The sequence below is a fragment of the Charadrius vociferus genome, unplaced genomic scaffold, assembly GCF_000708025.1.
Source record: "Charadrius vociferus isolate BGI_N301 unplaced genomic scaffold, ASM70802v2 scaffold355, whole genome shotgun sequence".
Lineage (NCBI taxonomy): Eukaryota > Metazoa > Chordata > Aves > Charadriiformes > Charadriidae > Charadrius > Charadrius vociferus.
The window spans coordinates 585890-607032 of record NW_009648451.1 but is presented as its reverse complement, the minus strand read 5'-3'; the positions used below and the strand labels follow the sequence as shown (position 1 = coordinate 607032).

General features: G+C 48.1%; 1 protein-coding gene across 1 annotated transcript in view; it reads left to right on the top strand.

Annotated features, from left to right (window-relative positions):
- The first annotated feature begins 1374 nt into the window (after positions 1-1374).
- DACT1 (dishevelled-binding antagonist of beta-catenin 1) overlaps positions 1375-21143 on the top strand; it is a 41412-nt gene continuing 21643 nt past the window's right edge. Inside the window, exons 1-2 of the mRNA XM_009885603.1 lie at positions 1375-1403; positions 3094-3177. Coding sequence (XP_009883905.1) covers positions 1375-1403; positions 3094-3177 — 113 coding nt within the window. The remainder of the gene's footprint in view (positions 1404-3093; positions 3178-21143) is intronic.

Here is a 21143-nt window from a genome sequence, read left to right as displayed (position 1 = left end):
CTGGCCAGAAAACCTCAGCCACGGGGCTGCCAGCTCGGGCTCTGCTCAACCGCCCGCACGGCTGCACCCCGAAGAGAAAGGGAGATAGAGGGGAAAAAGGGAGATGGCAAGTAGCAGGGCTACAAATCATACTGAGGAAGGGGTAAAGCAGTTAGGGACAAGTAGGAGATGCGCGTTGGCAGCAGATGGGCTCTGTGCTGGGTGCTCACTCGTTTTGGTCTGGATCGGTAAGACTGTGAGATCAATTTCTCTGAGTGGAACGAGGCTAGAGGAATCTCAATGAGATCAAAGGGATATAATTTTATTACAGCGGCCCGCAAGTTCCTTTTTTGTGGGTATTATTGCTGCTTAATGTAGGGGATCGAATTCTTAGCTGATATAAATCTGCATGTACCTCCATTGACTTTTATGGCACTACAGCCATATACCACATCTTGTGATTTAGTGGGTCTGCGTTAGCACCCTGCACGGATGGTTCCCAAGCTGTCATCTGCAGACGGCTGGAGTCACAACCACGGGTACGTGGCCCTCAGTTGGGTGTTTGCAATCTTCTCCAGACCATCTTCCGTTAAAGACTTGGTGATTAGACTGCCTTGTATTCCACAATAAATTTCATGTGTTGACAGCACTCTGTGATCCAAAAGCTACGGATGCCACTGCTCTAAACACTCCTCACTAATTCATTAGCTTTTAATTTGTGTAAATAAAGATTCTCAGATTCTCATTATCTTTTTTTTTCCTTTTTTTTGATCCTGATCACTGGAGGATGGGGGAAGCTCTTTGCCAGCAGCTTTGCCCAGAGATTTGTTTCTCCAGATAACAAATCTTGGGACCAGCAGCTGAACCAGGACACGCTGCCATTTTAATGACCTGTAAATTTAGAGCATCTTAGCGGACCTGGAAAAAGTATAAATCATAAGTTGCTCCTGATTTCTTTTTGTTTGTTTGTTTGTTTGTTTCAGAAGTGCACCAGTAGCCAACCATTAGGTTTCTTTCAACGGTGACAGGCTAATTGTTTCAAAATGGGGCCGTGTAATAAGTTGAGCGCTGCGATGGGGGATCAGCTGGAACATCTGTTCCTGAAGAACGCCATGTAGGAACATCACTTCTAAACAGAGATAAGCCGGTTCGAACAGGATGTGAGGGAACCTCGCGAAGCTGAGAAAATTACTGTCATGACAGCTGTAAAACCAAAAACCTCTTGGAAACGCAGCCTGGGAACGCTGCTCTTAAACAGAAGCAGAGAAAAACTGCTCTGGGTTTACAGGCAGGGCGCTGCGTCGCGGGGAAGCACGGGCCTCTCGCAAAGCCTTTACTGGCGTTAAAACGTTCCCTCCCGGTTCCTGTCTGCAAGAGCGTTTAGTAGGCTGCGAGATGGCTGAGGAGGCCGGTTCTCACACGAGGTAATTAGCTGGAAATTCAGATCGTTTTCAGCACATGTGAGATAGTTGCCACAGATCTTCTTTTTCCTGTGCTGGCGGCCACCACCAGACACACAGCACAAAACTGGATGGATGCGGTACAGCCATTACGCTTCATCTGTTATTTTTACAGCTATTTCTGTATCTTGCTAGGTGTCTTTGTTAGGCAAAAGGCTGTTTTGTTGTTTTTTTTCCAAGAGGTGCGCAGTGTAATGGAAATTTTTAGCTGCGCTATTTAGCCTTTGTATGGCAAATGAAACATCTGAAGAAAAGAGGGCTCAGAAATTAGATAGTTTAAAGGATTCAAAGCTGAACTCTTGCAGCAAGGAAAAACTAAAAATAAAGGTAATTAATGCACACAGTTCTGATGCAGACCAAGTACCTGACTGAAAGCTATTTTACCGTGACTTTGTCCCTGGGAGTATTTGAATTGTTTGGGCTGCTGCTAGTAAAACTGACACAGTATCCACACAAAATGGAAGATATTAATGTGCAAAGGTTTTAAGCAACTTGACAGAAGCTCTGAAAGGAGCAGGGCCAGAGACAAGCTTAGAAACGTGGAAGTATTTTGGATTACTTCACCCAAGCCTCAATTTCACAAGATATTTAAAACACATGCCTACATTTAAGCATATGAATACTTGTACCGGCTTCAATGAGACCCTTCTCTTGGATAAATTTGGGCACAGGCTCAGATGTCTCACTGTATGAGAAATGTAGAAGGACTCCACTGACTTCCTCCTCAGAGCCCAAATAGTAACAACTCTGAATAAATCCCAGTTGAGTATGTAAAGCAGATGAGCGCAAAGAACACTGTGATAAATCCTCTACCAGTTCTTAAATCTTGCTGATCTTTAATCTGATAACTCTTCCTCCCTCAGAAAAACTGATGGGTATAGTATTTCAGCTCTCAGACCGCATGCAGGTATGCATAGATGTATTACGTGCTGCATCTCAGGGCAGTGAGCATATGCAGAAATAAGGAATTTGGGCTGTTCAATTAGAAATAGGTGGTTTTTAAGCTGTCTTTCATTAAGACTATTAATTAACAGAGAGCTTTCTCACTCAGCCAGGAAATGCTTCTGAGAGCTGCCATTGCTGTAAAGCCAGTTTACACACCGATTCCTGATGTTCACAGCGGAGATGAAATAAAATCATTTCTCCTGCTGTTCCCCATCCTCTGCTGCTGTCCTAGCCAAGGGGTTTGCTTCAGACGGCAGCGGCGGGTGGGAGTGCTCTGTGCTGGGGGACAAGGAAGGAGTTGTGCTCTGTTCCCTGTGCACCCGTCACGGGTGATATCTGGAGGATGAACGTGCCAAACCCCCACCACCATCCGCTCCAGCCGAGCTGAGAAACGGCTGCAAAAGGACCTCCTGCTCTTGCCTCCCTGCCGGCATCATCTGGTCCTTCCCTGCATCCTTTGGGCATCACCGGAGGTAATGGGGAATGATTGAAAATCCCTGGGTTTGTGCTTTGTCAGAGGATGGAGTGAACCATCCTGCCCAACGCGCCCATGGTTTCCCCGCTCCCCCCTGGACCGGCACCATGTGAGTCTGTGCTACCACGTGTCGCCCTGCACAGCAGGGCTGGTGGCCAGCCTGGCTCCGAGCCTCCGCAGGAATATCCTCCTCCATTTGAAAACAACTTTTAAAAATAGTTTTTTGAATTTCAGAGCTCCCGATCGAACATACCGGAGACATGATGGATCAGGTCAGCAGAACAGCTCCTGGATGAGTCGCCAGCATCCCATCGAGAGGTACCGTGGCTCCAGGAGCTGATGGCTATCTGGGGATGACACCAGCTCTCAGCTGTGGTGTGGCCCAGGGTTTCTGAAAGCAAGAGAGGGGGTTTGAAAAGCGAAGCCGCTCTATTGAATTCACCGGGAGAGGCCAAGGACCAAGGACCGGCAGGCGGCTACCGACGTTCTCAGCCTGGCAGAGCCAGTGTGGGAAAGGCGAGGCAGCCGCGAGGCCCTGCTCCTTTCCCTGCTGCAGACGAGAGGGCAGCTGGCTGTGAAAACAGTCAGAGGGGACCATTAGAAGAGCTTTAAGCAGAGCAGGTCCGCAGTTGTGAAAACCTCCCTGTTGGCTGGAGAATGAGAGGGTCTCCTGCAGACTGTGCTTTATTATTGAGTGCTGAAGCCAGTGCTGTGTCACCATTACCTGCTGCCCTGTATACCGGTGGGGTGGTAAATACTGGCTCTCTCAAGGCTGTGATTGGATGACCAGCGCAGCCTGTTTTACTGAAGCTCACCAACGCCTCTGCCCTCCCGTGCTGATGCTCCCCAGGCCTTTTGCCCAGCGTTGAGGTGCTCAGACTGGCCTGAGCCTTCCTTTACGCTGGCTTGGGGTTTCATGCTCCTGCATTCCCTCAGGTGACTTTGGGCTGCTCTGTCCTCCGCAGACTGGGGGTGCAGTTAGCTGGTGCAGCACAGCCTGCTTTAAATCTCAAATACCCTCATTTTAGATGTTGATGGGCATGCAGACAGCAGGGACAGGAGGAGTTTCAAAGCCTGTTCTTCAGCAAGGTGTGATAAGTCACCAGTATTACATTTGCTCTTACTGACAAAGACCGGCTGCAATGCCAAAATGTCTATATGAAATAAAATAATTTATTTTTTGCTATCCAGGCTTGATGCTCCCACTGAGAAGAGAGGTTTCTCATGAGCTTCTGGACTGAGGGAGCCACTGGCTTCATGCAGCAGCAGAGCCTGGTCCTAGTGTCTTTTCTTTGCAAAGAAGAGTCAAAGAAGAGCCAAATGGTTTCAGAAGAGCCATCCTGCAGCGAAAAAGCACTGATACAGAAGTTTTGTGTAAAAGCTGATTTAAAACCTTCTATTTGGTTATGAGTTAATAAAGGAAATAGAACTGCTGCTTGGGACATGAGTTGTTGAATTCCCTGTGTAGAAGCTCAAGAAGTGAACTAAATTCTCATCTTGGAAAACATCCCTCCAGCTGGGGTGAGAGCTATTAGCACAAAAAACTCTCTTTGTGCTTTTGTGTATAACTTTTGTAGGATACTGCGGTGCTCACCCCGCTGTCTGCCGTGCAAGCACCTTCCAAGTACCACAGTGATTTGGGTGCTTTGATTTTTGTGTTAAGTTCCTCCTCACATGGAGAGGAGATAAGATCAGCCTTGATTCCAGCCATGTTTTCTGGCTGTGCTTTCTAAGTGCTGCTTTTGACCCAGGCAGTCCGTCGTTTCCAAAGCTCTCGCTAACTGGCTGGGCTGGGTGCTGCTCACGTATCCCTATTGATCCGCTCACATGTCCAGCTGAGTTCATTTGGCTGCTCTGGCTATTTCGTCCATCCCCACATTAATCTGCCTGCAGACTCCTCTTTCAGCCACTTTGCAGCTTCTCGGCAGCTTTGCCTGGAGCAGGAACGTATTTTTCATCTTTCTGCTGAGTTTACACGAGGTGAATTTAGAGAGCTGCCAACGCCTGCGAACTTCCCAGGCTGCAGCAGAGGCGTTGCTACCTTTAAGTGAGAACCCAAGGCTGAACTGGCTTTCTCTTGTTTCGCTAATTGGCTCAGCTGTGGTTGGTATTTGTTGCTTTTGTGCTAGTCCTTGATTTCTAGGTCTCTCTGTCATATTATGCCGCTCCCATGAAACATGGGAATATCACACTCTTCTTGGGATACGCCAACAACTCGGGAAGGGGGCGAGTATAAGCAAACAGATTTCCCACCTTCAGGAGCAGGGAAACCGCTGAACTGTTGCCTGCCTTATGTTAAGCATGTGAGCTGCTATATAAATCGTCTTTATTGTGTTTATTTCTCCAAAGGAAGCCAGCATAGAAAGACTTCTGCCTCCTTTGTGCTGTAGATCCAGGCGCTTTGCTCCTTCACAGGGAGTCATCTGAACGGGGTTGTCCTTGCCTTGTCCTCTGCCAATCCAGTCCTCGCTTTTGAACAAAGAAACCCCTGCTCCTCCAAAAGAAATGGTTTTAAGTGGTTATGAGGCTATAAAGAAGGAAAAGAAAAATGCTGGGAGAAATTTTGCAGAACCTCTGATGAGGAGTCTGTGACCAGCAATGGAAAAATGCATTTGGGCTGCTCTTCTGAAGGTTTCACCAGTGGTTAACTTCTGGCAAAGTCTACCTTTGGTCAGGCTGGGCGCAGTGGCAGCGCAGCCATACCTGCATGGAGGTCCCTGAACCCCCCCAGATCCTTTGCAGAACAGGAACAAACAATTTCCATTATTTTACTTTGTAACTCTTCAATTTGCTCTTGGCAAACGCAGGCTGGCAAGAGAAAGAGAAACTGTTGGGTGCACAACCGGAGGTGACAGCGCAGTTGATCGTGTGCCTGTGCCTCTTGCAAAATCGAGCCTTTTGAAGCCATCCTTGAGTGGAAGTCAATGTGCAGCAGATCCTTTGCAGGAGGGAAGGTGGGGGCTGCATGGGCATGGTGGGGGCACGGTGGTGTTTTGGGGCAGGTGAAGGCAAGAGCAATGGAGCTGAGATGTCTGTTTTGGCATTTCCCCCGGGCTCAGCTGCCCTGAGTTCCTCAGGAGAGCACCGGGAAGCTATCGCCTTTCTTACCCGCTTTATTCCTCCCCGTGCTTTAAAGCAAGGGCTTTTTCCCCACGGCGCAGCTGTAAAGTGTAGTTTAACAGCAGTCTCTTTATAACATTTTATGCAGCCACATTCTAATTAAAAACCAAAACTCATCAGAAATTGCTTTCCAAGGGACCTACCCCAAGCGGGGATTGAGGGCACTTGCCGTACAGCAATTGAAACTTTTAAAAATGTTTGGTTTAGAGTGCAGCAATTTCAGCACATGGGAATGTGCTATTCCAGCTCATGGGAACTGGCTATTCCCCACCTGTGAGCCCTGAACAGTGCTTTGCTGAGGACGAAAAAGCCTTAAACAAGCACAAAAATCCACTTTAGCTGAAGAACACAGTGGATGATCATGCTGGGAAAGCGAAGCGGCGGCAGGGAAAGTTGCTCCTTGGTGCTCTGGTCGGATGTTGGCATTGTGGAGACCCAGCCATCCTATGCAATTCATCCCATGCACTCGGTCCCCGTCCTGGTGGATCCTAAAGATGTTATGACACTTGCTCCTTGGTGACTTTCCAGGTTTCATATATCACAAAACAAGCAAGAAATAGGGTATCACCCCACAAATAACAACTGAAAAAAATGTGTAAGGCTGGGATAAGAAAATCCCTATGTAAAGATGGGATTGCCTGTGTTTCTCATTTGTTTCTGGCATTGCAGGTCTAGGGGCTAACGTGTGCCCAGTGGTTTTCACCCCACAGTCATAAGAGCCAAAGACTTGCTCTGTTTTGTTAACGAGAGCTGGTGTGATGTGATCCGAGACCAGCAGGCGATGATTTAGAGCTGTGCTAAATAGAGTGACTAAGTACCATGATATTTTTGATGGCACCAAGTGACTCAGGATGTTCTTTGTGGCCAGCAGCTGGTGGGACGTGGTGACAATGTGGTGCCAGGTTGGGGCATCTCATTAGGCCATGGTGGCACCTAGAGCTACTTAGTTTTGAAAGGTTTTGTGAATGTCCTGAGCCCTTCACTCCAATGCTATCCCAGGTTTTAACATTTAAAAATACCAGGTTTTAGCGTGGTGCAGTGTCTCTCTAAGCTTTTCTTAGTCTATTTCGTCCATCTGCATCCATGGCAGAACTTCCCCATTCCCAGGACAGAGATGCTGGGCTCCAATTTTGCTGCTATTCATAAAGCAATGTCTGAACCCCAGTGCTCCAGGTCAGGCCTCTTCCCCAACCCTGCCCATTCACAGATGGGTTGCCACGTTGTTTGCTATAAAATGCTTGTACCAAGATCCTACGTCAGGGTGAGTGGGGCTTGCGAATGCCAAAGCTGCGGTGCCGCAGCAGAGACCCCACTTCCAGCAGGCAGGGAAGTCTTCCAAGGCAGTGGAGCAATTTAAGACCTTAAACCTGACCTTGAAATGCCTTCCAGTTCACGGGGAGGGAGGGAGAAGTTTGAGGTGGGTCATGACGTGGGACCTGGCCGTGGATACCCACATCTTAGGGAGTTTCAGGGCACCAATTATCTATAGATATACACATACATATATATGCGTGTGTTATATATTGCAATCAGTCTGTCTGCGGGCGGCTGCTGAGATGGGCAGTTTGTCTCTCCCCAGGGCAGGTGGGAAATGAGCCACACTGCTGAGAAAAGGGAGGGACATTGAAGTCAACTAAGAAAATTAAGGGGGAGCCGGGGGGAAAGGACTGATCTGCAGCTGGGGAAGTGGGGGCACAAATCATTCTTCTCTTTGTTTTTCTCCCGTTTCCCCACCTGCCCATCTGTTTGGCCAACCTCTTGCCCATTCTTGCTGCCAACTTGCTTTCCTGCAGCCTGTTTTACTTCTCGGGTGCCCAGGAACCTCCTGCAAAGCCTCTGCGTGGCCGTGGCAGGAGAGCGATGTGTTTGATGGTGCTGCTGGCAACCCGCGAAGCAGCGCTGCCGGCCAGGGAGTCGGCCGTGGAAAAAAAAAAACCAGTTGCAGATTTTCTTGAGCCCCAAAGCCCTCCCTCTCCTCCCTCCTGCAACTGTTCACATAAATCTCACCTCCCGCTCACAGAGAGCGCCTGCCTCCTCTTGCTGCCCCCTCTCGCGCTCCCCCACCGGCCCTGAAAGGGAGACGGCAATCGGCCGGGCTGCAGCTCTCGCTATTTCAGGGTGCAAAATCGGACAGTAAGTTTTAATGAGATTGACTTAAAAAAGTCCAAAGAGCTGCAGAATTGAGCTGCAATGATGGAGCTGAAGTTGCCTGTAATAACTGTAATAAATCTGTGAGCATCTGCAAGCCGCCTGCCCCGTCCCCAGCAGGGACTGCCTTAGGCAAAGGGCCCCCAAAGGGATGGGATCCTCTGGCCAGGCTTGGGACCACAGAGAAACGCGCTGAAGCTCTTTAAAACTACACCCTGCTTGCATTAGAAACAAGTGGCTTTTTGGGGGTTTTGTTTGTTTGTTTGTTTGTTTTCCTCAGGGGCTATTTCCCTGTGTGGCCTTTCTGTGTGACATGGCATCGCCTGTGCTCCGTAGCCGGACGAGGAGGACGATTGATGAGGGGGAGGGTTTGCAGCCGGCAGAGGGACCATCAGGCTGCTGGGGAGCTCAATCCCAAAATGGGGCAGGAAGAACTATCACCCCCCCAGCCCAGGCTATCAGCTCACAGCCCCCTCACCAGGGGCTTAAACTCATTTTTTTAATTCAAAATTTGTGTTTTCCTTGCAAGGGAAGTATTTTTGCTTTAAAAAGGATAACAGCTGTAAACTACCTTTTCTTTTTCACTCCCCCACCTAGAAAAAGTTAACAAAATCTAATTTTGAAAATGAAATTGTGGGGCAATGGTGTGTCTAAGCAATACACACATGTTTTTAATGCTCTCTGGGCTCATTACAACAAGCGCCTTATGTATTCCAATCTATTTATAAGCAGAAGTCCTGTCCATGTTGTAAGCTCTTGCCTTGAGGTTGCCCCAGCAGCTAAGGCCAGAGCCTGGGGAAAAACTTTCCCTTTTTTTAATCCTCATCTGTACTTTGAGGAAGGCAGCATTTCTCCTGCTGAGTTTGTTTTCAAATCAGGACCAGGCAGGGGCACAGCCGAGTTACCGGGGATCTCATCCTACCGTAGAATTACTCATTTTCTTTCGTAACTATTCATTATCTTCCCTTTTTTAGGGCACTTTCTCCCCTGTGCTATTGGCTCAGCATCATCAGGGCTGTCCATAAGACCAATGCCACTTTTTTCTTCTGGTGACCAAAATTTAATCTCGGGCTCAGACAGAGCATTAACAACCACCTGTGCACGGGGGACACATGCTGTTCGTTTTATTGCGGTGCAGAGGGAAATGTCTCATACGCTGCTGGGTTACGTGGTTCCCCCATCAGATCTATTATTAAAGATATTTCTGCCACTGAGCTCATTAAGAAATGCATTCCCCAGCTCCTTCTCGCTTGGCCCTGCCTCTTTTAAAATGGAACCTTTTAATTTGAATGAATCTTTAATTCGATTCTGTCTCCTTTCATGCTCTCCCTATAAAGAGCTATTCCCCAGGTTCCTCAGGACGAGGAGTTATTTGATCAGGTTTAAATGTGGATGTGTAGCCGTGGAATTGATCTAATTTTGTTGATGCGGCTGCAGGATTTTATTGCCTGCTTGTAGTGGGGACGTGTAATCATAAAAGAGCGAGAGGGTGGGAAGTCCTGGGGTTTCTCGGTCTGCGCTGCTCATCTCCAATGGATTTAGCACATGGGGCAGTAAAGGGAAGGGCTCACTACTGGGTTGGTTTCCTTGTTTTCTCTGGGGGCTGCTTCATTTTCAGCTGCGCACTTTTTTTTTGTGCTAGATCACTCCATGCAACAGGATACTGGGAGGAAGGGGGAGCAAGGGGAAAGGGTTTAGCAACAAAAATTAATCCACGGGGACTTTTTGGAGGGGGGTGAATGGCTACTTTTAGGTCCTGATCCTATTTCTGTGAAGTAAATGGCCACAGGGCTTAAGCCTTTTGTTTCCAGAGGAATGAACCGAGTTGGGGAGCGGAGCCAAGCTGGAGTGTGGCAAGAGGCTCTGTATTTGTGGGCTTTTGGTTTTGACTACAGGTTCAATATCCAGCTGGTGAGCGTGTTGGGTAATCTGCACGGCTGCGATGCTGCTGCAATTAAACACACATGGCTGCAAGCCTGAGCCGAGCAAAGCATGTCTGATCCAGGCAAACCATCAGCAGGGCCTGATGTGCCGCGGTGTGCTGTGATAGGGACGAAATCCCTTTCCTGCCCAGACCACAGCACCTTCCTGCAAACTCTTTCTTGTCTGACAGTGGAGATGGAGGAGGTGGTTACAGCTGATAAACGGGAAATCCTGCATGTTCTCTTCCTTCCCCTCGCAGGGCTCTCCTAGACATCTCATAACCACAACACCGTGTTCGTCAAACTGACACGCAGAAAAGCATCTTCCCTGCTTCTCATCACCTCTGGACAAACAGCACAGCCTTACTCGGCTCCCGTGCCCTTGTGGAGGGCAGTGGACACACTACTGATTTACACCACTGCAGGTGAGATTGGGGCCCCGACCGTGCTTATCCCAAGCGCCTGCGTACCAAACTGACAAAAGTTATCTCACCTCCAAGCTCCCGCCCCAGGGGGGGATCTGGTGCCTCTGCAGCTCCCATTCCCAAAATGCTGAAGACTTTCCTTAAAATCTCCTCCATGGGGTGTTTTCCCCAAGGAGCCCTGCCTTGGGTGTGTGTCCCCGGGGACAGGGACAGTGGTGACATGCCTGTAAACAGCCGCCAGGAACACGGGCGCTGCCTTTAATACTCCGCCACGATTTCTCCATCCTACACAGCTGCCAGATGCCGCCCTCTCCCCGCTCCCTCCCTGCCAGGCGCTGCAATGGGGTTCGCAGGAGCAATCCCGTGTCAGGGAGCAGCACAGCCCATTTGCATCAGGTCTCTCTCCCCCGGGACGCCAACCCTTTGCGCCCCCCGCACCGGCACAGCTGGGGGACGAGGGGTGCCGCAAGTCAGCCGTGCCGCTGTAGCTCAGTCTGGGGGGCTCTGGCTTGTGGCAGAGCTGGTGTCACTCGGTCCACGTCACTGCTTGCTGCTGCTGCAAGGTCTGTGCCACGTGAGCTCACGTCTCACATCAGCCAGAAGGGCTCCTGCAGATGACAGCTGTGCTGGACTGTGGGTACGGGCTTCGTGTTTCTGCCCATTCAGGCAGTAAACTGCCCTGAAAACTCCCTTTAGTTGGCATCAGAGCATGCTGTGGGTGGAGTAAACCACCATAACCAGCCCCCACCTAGTGGATCTGGCAAAGGGGGCGGACATCTCAGAACATGGCTGTGATCACACCCCAGGGGCTGCATCCGAAACCAGCCCCTGGGATCCAGAAAAGCTCCTGGGTGCTCGCTGCATCCCCGCGCTCCTCCAGGAGAGCCGTGACCAAGCTACGGGGCTTTGCCTTTGATTCCCCCAGCGCCCCAGGAGCAGCATCGGGGTGCAGACAAGCCCCAGCTGCCTGAGCCCCCCGCTTGCCAGGTCTGGCAGCGCTTGCACCCCACTTGGGAGGACACAGCAGGATTGCTCCTAAGGGTCATGGACCACGTCGCTTTGGTAGACTTAAACTAGCCCTAAACCCCAGGCCTGGCTTTGTGCACGGATCTGGTGAAAACCCTCATCTGCTGAAGAGCTTATTTCCCATCCAGGGTGGGTGGACAGCACAGTGGAAAAAAATGCAGCTTTTGTGCTGCCGGATCCAAAACGCCATCTGTGTTTAAGAGCTCAGCTACTATAAACGCGGGCGGTGAAACCCGGTTAACCTGTGCTTGGGGTCTCCGGGAGCGCTGGCAGCCGAAATGTGCACGTGGTTTGTGCCGGTCCGGGCTCTGGGGGTGGGACGATGGAGGTGCTCTGGACTGCTTTATTTTTAGGTGCCATCGATACAGATAAAACTGGACTTTTCAGCTGATTTAGATGAAATTTGACCAGCAACACCATTCCCAGCCTGGTTTTATACCTCCTTTCCTCTCCCCCTCTACTTCCCCCTTCAAATGTTTTATGGATTATGCAGCTCCTGCCAAATGATTTGAGTCTGAGACCATACTATATTTTGGCCTGTAAAGATGTTGAATGAACGATTTAAAACTCTGAGTCATTAAAACTGTCCAGGAGAACCTAATGAATGTTATTTACTGTGCTTCCTAGCTCCGATAAAATCCAGCTTTTTCTTCTCCTGCTTTCTATACTTTTCTTTTAAAAACAGCAGCCAAAATTATCTGGAAAGCATTCTTTGCTAGAGACAAACTGGATCAGTAAGTGGAAATGTCATTTTTTAAGAATCTCCACCACTGCTTTGAAGTAACTTCATGTTTTTGTTTGATTGCTCTAATTCAAAAGCTTTATCTTCTAGGCTATCTTTTAAAAAAAGGAAATTTAGTGGCTGCAGCTAGCATTAAAAAAAAAAAAAAAAGCTGCCAAATCCTGATCTTTTGATGATAAGTCTCTTCAGAAGACAGCCTAGGTGGGCTGGCTCCTGGGCTCCTGCTCCAGCTGGGCAGCACTGCCGAGCTGAACGCAGTTACTCCCCCCATTCCTGTGATGCTGGAGAGGTCAGAATAGGACCCCTCCTCTTTAATTTCTGTTTGTGTTGCCGAGCCTAGCCTTGGAAATGGAAATCTGACTTGAAAAGAACCTACTTGCGATTAGAGGCTGTGAAAAAAAAAATAATCTAATGAGTTGCTGCTTTTAATTCCACATCTGAAAGGCAATCTATTACTGTCTTTTATCACTTCTGTCTCCTATTAGAGAAGCAATCTCATGCTGGGACTCTTTCAACACCCAGGCAGTTAATATACATTATAATTATTGCCTAATGTATGAATAGCCTGGTGAGCCCAAGTTCTCTGTTCATTTTTACTCAGGTCCTGGAAAGCCCGTGCAGTACGTAAGCAGGGCTGGAGTAAGGATCTCATGAGATTGATGAAGGTTTTATTTTAAATAATTTATTTCTTGCATTGCACTATCGCCTCAGAGGATCTTTTTGAGAAGTGCAGAATACTCATGTAGGAAGAGATGATTCCTGCCCCAGAGAGGTCACAGAGAGATGGGTAGAGGCGGGAAAGGAAGGGGAGAAGTCCCAAGAGCTCAGCAGGGGATGTTAGTGAGGACATCCACCGGCTGTGAGCTCAGGAGATCTGGGCCCATGGTGAACTTCCCAGTGCTGTTCAAAAATAAAAAGGAAAAAAAAATTGATGAAATTTTAAAACCTCACAGAGGGGTTTGATTTCACTTGCGGTCCCCCAGGCTGCAGTCTTGCTACTGAAAGGCGCTCAGGACCAGCACGGGGTTGCCGTTTGGTGCCCCAACAGATAAGCGACAGCCATTAAGCTCCAACCCCTCCGTGACCCGGCACGTGGGTTTTCAGACAAGCCAGAAGCTCGCAGCAGGTTGTGGAAATCCTTTATTCCTCACCACATGTTGGGGACGACTTGATGCAACGGTGTGGTTTTTGTGCAGCAACAAGCACCAGGCAGTGTGGCACAGCCTTATCCTTTGAGCCTGCATTTGACCCTTCTCTCAAAGCTATGTGCAGACTCCTGCTTCTCCCTTTTTCCCATGGCAGCTTCCCTGAAGACCATGCACACCCAAGGATGATGTGAATTTCAGACCTGGTCAATAAACCACCCTATGAATTGCCATCGCCGGGGGACTAAGGTCTGGGCTGTTCCTTCTGCCCCATGGAGAGCTCAGGTCATCTGTGCCAGGAGCCTACATTGCTCACAACACCAGGGCCAGCTGGGGCAGCTTGAACCCACAGGATAACTTACTTGCCTCTTCCTAAAATTGCTCTTAGAGTGCAGTTAATTATTTACAGGCCTTAACGCTTACGGCCACGCAGACCCAAGGACAGAAGGGCATTAAAATTCCACTTGATGTTCACCAGGCCTGACTAATAAAATAATGTCCAACAAGGACATCAATTAGCCACCGATTCGCTAACGCTTTGCGAGGCTAATGACAGCTGGAGCGAGGAATTTGAAACCCGAGTCATTTCTCCAGCCTGCACCGGGGTGCCAGGGATAAAAGGTTAGTCATGTGTACCAAATGCAGCGTGAGCTCCTCCATTATTTATGTGTGTCAAACAGACAAGGAGCGTTTCAATGCCTGCAGTCACTCTATGGTAATTTGTATTATATAAACAGATATAATCTGGTCATTAATACACATAATTCTGAGTGAGCTGACAGTAATGAATCTGGAGTATACTATTCCATTGACTTCCTCCCTTGATAAATAACAATCTCTGTTAACAAGAACTGATATACTATAGCCAGCAGCACCCAGGAGCATGGTGGGGTTCATGGTGGACACAAGGTACGTAGGTTTGCTCTTTGCTTTTTGTCTTAAAGATTTCGGCCAGGCCCTAGCTATACACCGGTGGGATTTAGGCTCCTCTTGCACCAGGCCAGGTCTCTTCTGTTTACTGGCTTGGGACTGCTCATGTTGCATCAATCACTGCTCGGCACTGCACGCCCCACATCTCTGGCTCTGGTAAGCTGGGTTGGGCTCATCGGCTTTCCTGTTCCTTCCCACCTCTTGGGAGAATGTTTTCATTAATAGGTAATAACTGAAGGGGTTTTTTTGTAGTGGTGTAACAGTCATTTTCTGGGAAAGTGGAGGTGGGTGTGTGTGGACATAATTTAGAAACTCATCTTGCCATGGCTGCACAAATACCGCAGATATGTGCCACTCTTGTAGATTTGCTTTTTTCCTAAGACACTGGAAGTTGAAGATACCAACTGGTACGTGCCTCTGCACATGTACCATGAGTGGGGCAGCTCAGCTGTTGACTGTTGAGCCAACAGTGGCCCATGGGATATGTTTACACAGACTGCCTTCCATGCAGCTGTGGTGGAAATGTGGACATCTTTGTGGGTCAATAGCGGGATGGCCACCATCACACAGCAGTGCCACGAGGCATCAGTACCCTCATCTTGAAAAGAGGATCTGCCTACCCGCGTGGGAAGGTGGTCAGCATGGCCTCAGTCAGGGAGGTGGAGACCAGAGCGGTGCCTTGTCCTGGAAGTAAGCCCGGCTGTGCGCTCATCGAGCTGCCCTGGGCTCACTCTTCCTCTGGATCTGTCTCCATCAGTAAAAGGTTTCAGTGACTAACTCTGCCTTTCCGGCAACTCTGAGAATGTTTTGGAGCTCCCTGGAGGGCTGCAGCTCTGCTAAATAGCAGGGAAGAGGCTGAGGATTACTTATATGGAGTTTCTAAACCAGCTTTGCAATAAACAATCTCTGTTAACAAACCCAGATGAAGTGGGTTTGGGAGTGTCCAGCTGGAAATGCAAACACTTGATCCCACAGTGATTCCCAAGCCCAGGAGCTGTAGGGGAGTGTCAGCAAGATCCTGTCCCACCCAATGTCCTGTTCCTTCTTGCTGCTCCAAGGGCAGCGTCCAGCAACAACAGCATGGGCTCCTTGTGAGATTTAATCTCCGGGATCCAGGAGGCAAACCCCACTGTTCTTTACAAGGACAGGAAAGATCTGTTTGCCAATCGTACAACTGGCTTATATCTACCAGTGGAGATATGGAAGAGATTTACCGTAAGGCTACTCCCAGTGTTTTAGGTGTTGCATTACCCATTCTTACCTAACATAATTTTTGGCCATGCCTCTGCACAACATGCTCCCAGCCTTGCTCATGTCAACAAAGCAGCAACGGGAAATTTCATGGTAAAAGCCCGGCATAGGTCGTTCTGCCTAGCTGCAGGTTGTACAAACCCATTTATTTAAAAATATGTAGCCTCTGTCTAACGATCACCTTATTTACCACTGGAGTGAAAAGTGTGTCATCAGCCCCATGTGATGTAACCTTACCATCTGGCTGTTTTCAAAGGATACACACCAAAAAAGATGCTTTTACCGTCCTTCCTTTTTCTGCGGGGTTATTGCCCCCTGCATGGGCAACAAGAAGTTACCCTCTACTTTAAAAAAAAAAATACTTCAATTGCCCTAATTCTCTTGGCTGTCTCCTGCTTCTTGTGCCCTTTTGTTTCCCATATGGATGATCTATAGATCCTCCCTTCTGATTTGTATTCACTGCCTTCATCTTCCCTGTTTGCCATTTGTTTCATAAAGGATATTTGTATTCTCCTCTTGGTGAAAAAGGAGTTGTTGTTTTAACCACTCTAACAGTCTCTTGGTTGTCAGATTGTGACTTTTGGTCAGTATAGAGAAACGTTCTTCAATATTCCCCAATCATTCTTGGTTTTTTGGTTGGTTGGTTTTTGGTTTTTTTTCTGTTAAAATTCTTTCTTTGAAGTGATTTGGCTCATGATTGTTTTCAGCTTTGTAACAGCAGACTGGGAGAACAGGAAGGCACTATCTTACTGGGTTTGATTTTATTCTGTCTGCACATAACAAATGTTTTCAAGTGGCAATCACTTCCTACCTAAGCTACTGTGCGTTTTTAGTCCTGTGATCAAATTCTCTGTATCTGCCAAGAAAAAGGGTCTAATATACAATTCTCCCCTGTTGGATGTGTGAGTTCTTTTGAGATAGGAAATAATCACCATCATCTTTACAAATACGGAGGCTGTTTCAGCGCTGGAGGCAGCTTTCCTGCAGAATTCACTCTGATGTTTTCCTGTGACAATCTGGCCCTTTTCCCCTCCTTGCCTTTGGCAGATGCTCAGGGAGGCATTCAGATGGTTTGCAGGTTTGATTTTGTGCTCCACTGGAGATACTGGTTGGTCTATTTTGTGCTTTCTATTTTAGATGATTGAGCCATCAATTTTCAGATTAATTTACTACTGAGTCCAATGACCTGGATGCTCATGATCCTATCTGTAACCATTCTCCTTCTTGTCCCCACTTCAGCCTTCCTAAAAGCCATGATTTTAACGCTCCACTCAGCTTCCCACCAGGTTTCCATCTTTCCAGCTAGGCCAAATTTTTGCCTGTACAATAGTGATTTGTGTTTATTGGCCAGGACCTACCTTTGGTGGATAGGTGATGAAAGAATTTCTCTCTGCTTCCTTCTTTGCTTTGATTAATTTTGTTCTCAGCACCTTCATTACGTGCTAAATGAGTTTCCGTTTGTTCCCTCTTTGCACCTTTCCCTTTTGTTGTTAGTCTAACACCTCCCTGCCTAAGGCAGCCTGTCTTTGCCTCAGAAAATTGGTTTCCAATTTGGGAAGGAAGCTACCAAAATCCTCCAAACCTTCTCATGGAAAGATAAGTACTTTGCAAATGACACCTATCTTACTGCTTCCATGGTCAGCTTTCCCATTGAGCACCTTCTGGTTTTCTTCATCTACAGGAGAGGAGTGATCTCTAAAAGCTCCTTTGGGCACCTTTTCAGCATTCTTTCAAGTGATGCAGCTAGAAAACAAGAGAGGGGCTGTGATTGAGGCACATCAGGGACAGTATTGAGCTGCAGCTGGGCTCCTCGCTTCCCGTCTCAGTGGTGTACTGGCTGGAGCCATCACAAGGTAGCTATGGCTTTCCTTTGGAATAGATCTGACCCCTTGGAAAGCTGTTTTGGCTTGTTAAAATAGGAGAAAACTAAGCGCGGGGGGGGGGGAAGGTTGTGCCCTGCTGGACTGGGAAGAGGATGAGAAGAACATTGTTTCTTCTGCAGCTTGGTTGCCACAGAAAGCCCAACCCCAGTCCTTCCGGTGACTAGCCTTCTTGCAGGATCCAGTTGTCCTCCTGGGACAGCTGAAAACCAATTTGTAGGTAGGCTGGATTTACTTAGTTTTGATTTATAATTGAAATGCAATAAATTTCACTGTATTTGTGCCATCCTCTCTGCCCTAGCTGTGCCTTGTGCATAGTGTGTGTCCCATTGGCCCCTCCGTTGCTCTTCATCACCTGCAAGCACAGGGAGAGATTTTGTTGTTTTCACACTAAAACTTTTAAGACAGCAAGGAACTCCTCATGACACTGAGTTTCTCATTGTCTTTTTCTTTTTTTTTTTTTTTTTCCTCTGGAAAGTCATTTCTTCTCTTCTGGACAGAAATGATAACGTGGGATGATCCTAACTGATCATCCAATTGATTTTGACTGCCATTCAGAAAAATGCTTCCTCTCCCTCCCAGACCGCAAGCATCTGTAAACTCCTACTCATCAACAAACACTCCAGCAGATGCAAAGCATCCCTTGGAAACCACGGTGAGAGCTGCACACATGCTTAGGTGCTCCACTGAACTGGGGCCTCTCTAAACAAGAAGAGACCATTAGTTTTGGCTCATTAGCTTAACCGAGATGACTATTAAATCCCACTCCTCCTGCCACTTTCTGTAAAATAAACTTAGAAATGAGCCATCTTTGCAGCTGTGACTAGTAATAAATCCAATTAATTTCCATGTCTTTAGTGTTAATATATGCATTAGACATGTCAGCTCTGCCTTTTTGTTTCCTTCATGGAAAAGCTTGTCTCAGAGATTTCCTTCTAATTAGAATGGGAATTTACTCCTTTGTGGATATATTCCTCCAGGAAGCCACTTACTGAGATGCAGCTTCTTCAGTCCCAGGGAATGATGTTACTATTTGGTTGGGTTTCTTTTTTAAAATGCATATGACAATTAGTATCACAACAAATTCATACTTCCCTTGCTAGTTTAAGGGTTAAGGAAAAAACCTCCACTTTGTCCTGTGAAGATGTCGCCAAGCAAACAAAGCAGAAACCAAAGGCACAGATGCACTTCTCTTTGAAATCTGCATAGTAATTACTGTTTACCTTCCTTTCTCCTTCATTGATGACTCCAATACAAAGGGTACAGTAAACAGCTGTGTGGGATTCATGGTCAGATCCATTAGCAGAATCAAGTATTTCAGCAGAGTGCAAGTCTCATGCCAGTCATTTAAGACTAGATAACGAGCTGCGAGGGAAACCACACAGGTCACAGCTCTGTAGGAATAGTCTTTTAGAAAGTATTACTGGTAGTGCTCTTCTTGATTACAGGGAGATCAGAGCCCCAGCACAGATGGAAGGGCAAAGTGCACAAGCTCCAGTGAAGCCTTTGAAAGTTTATCAGCGCTTGTACTCCAAAAACTGCCCATAGGTGTCTCATATCGGTATGTCAAAGAGCACAGCCCACTCAAAATGGGAGTCCAGTCTACTGGTGCAGACCTCAAGGCACCGTGTGCTCTGTAGGCCGAAGAAGCTGGAACTTGAGTCCTGTGTGGAAGCAACTTTTAATTGGATCACATCCAAAAAGAAAATCAGCCCAGAAGCCAAATTTACACGAACAAACTCTGCTACCAACCTCGTTTCCTCCTCCCGCTGCCCCACAACTAACCTCTCTTCTCCACCCTTACAAATAATACAAACTCCCCGCTTCATTTTCTGAGACTTCCCAGAGCACTGTGGATGCTTTTCTTTCTGCCTATCTCTCGTGTTACATCCAGGAATGGCTATTTCTCCTCGCAAAGGTTATCTATGTTTGAAGCCTCCTCCCCACAGACAGAATCATAAGGTCTCTGATGAGGAACAGCAGGTCTTTGTTCATTCTCAATGCATGGGGCTGTAAATCCTCTGAGGGTGACCAGGGAAACCAAGAGCTTGCTGCCCTCATAAATCTCCCAGGGTGGCTGCTGCAGCCATCGCGTGCTCTCCAAGGGCTGCAGGTTTCCGATGGTCTCTGCAATTGTAGGATAGAAAAGAAACGAGTGTATGTATTAGGGGACAGGAACAAAAGATGGGGTTTGGTCACTGGAAAAGTGACTTCTGGTCAGTTAAAAAGTCCCCTGGATAAGCTGCTGGGGGTGGTTGGGAAAGATGAGAGAGTGTAACAGCCTTTGGAGCTTTTTCCCTGGTTCTTGGCTAAGCTGGTGTTGATCATCTGGGCTTCTCCTGGCCCTTTGTGCATTAAGCTGCAAGTGCTGGCAAAACACCTGCTGTGGTAAACCTGGGGTTGCACCCACATTTAGGGTTGGTGCATCCACTTGGGCATGACCTGTGATCTGGGGAGTGGTGGGGAAGGTCTGAGCAGACCAGCGTAATCCAGCCAGCACCCTACAGTCTGGATGTGGATCTTGGGCTGGGTCCATCCTCTCCCTACCTTTTATCTTGCTCTGATTTCAGAGCAGGATGGGAGAGGACAGGGAATGGCTTTGAGGGCAATGAGCGACAGCCAGGAGCCAAACCCTTGTTATTGTACCAACACTTGCCATCCAGTCCTTCCCAACACTGTGGCCCTCTCAAATATGCTGTGGTCAGTGCCTTCACATACCTGCCCATAAAACTCTTGCCTCATCACAACAGTGCCAGGTGCTGTGTTTGTCTCTTGCAATACAGTGCGGTAATTTTGAAAGCTCGTTGCACCAGGATGTCACCCCTTTGCAAAGGCTGGGAAATCGTCTGCCGAGCCAGCGCACCTCCGCATCACGATGGCAAATGCAGAGAGGCGGCTGACAGCACCACTTCCCAGTGACACGGCTGAGCCCAGCCGAGCGTGACAGGCTCGCAAAGTGCTGCTGGGCTGCAAGAAGTTGTTGATTTTATTTTTTATTTTTTCTTCAAGTTTTCCAAGTCTGATCTTTCCCAGGAGGAATCCCTGTTTAAACGTGTCATCCAGTGGTGTGAAGGAGCCTGATCTTGTGGCAGTAGCACCAGATGGTGACTGGTAAGGTTTGTGTGCATGTGCCAGCTCTGTTCTCATCTCTGTGTCTTAGTTTGGGCAGGTGACTTGCTCCCCGAGTCTCTGCCTCCAGCTCGGTAAGATGGGGCGTTTACTGCAGCCTCATTATCTGTCACCCAAATGAAGGATGCTCGGTGTCTCCAACCCACGTGGTTTTGTTCAGGGCAGGTATAGCGGAAAGCCAATCAAGAGGGTGGGTTTAAGGCAGGTGTTGCCCACAAGGCAGTTTTCATGCCTGTCTCTCCTCATTACCAGTTTCATGTTTACTCTTTGTGCCAGACTCCCCTTCAGTCTAGCTGCCTGGGAAGGACGAGAGCTGTTTCTCTGAATGTCTATCGGTCCCCAGCAGCAGTGGAGGGAAGCCTGAGTGAACCAGTCCCTCCAGCCGCTCTGACTTTCCTCATGTTCCCACTGCCATGACCAGCAAGGAAGGGCCCACTGGTTCCCTGGGCCTTCTATTGCTCGAAGTGACAGCCTCCTTATAGGCTCTATAGCCCTTGGCTGGATGCTCCTTCCTCCTCTTGTCCTTACGGCAACCATTTAATAAGCAAACCTCCAGTTACGCTCTT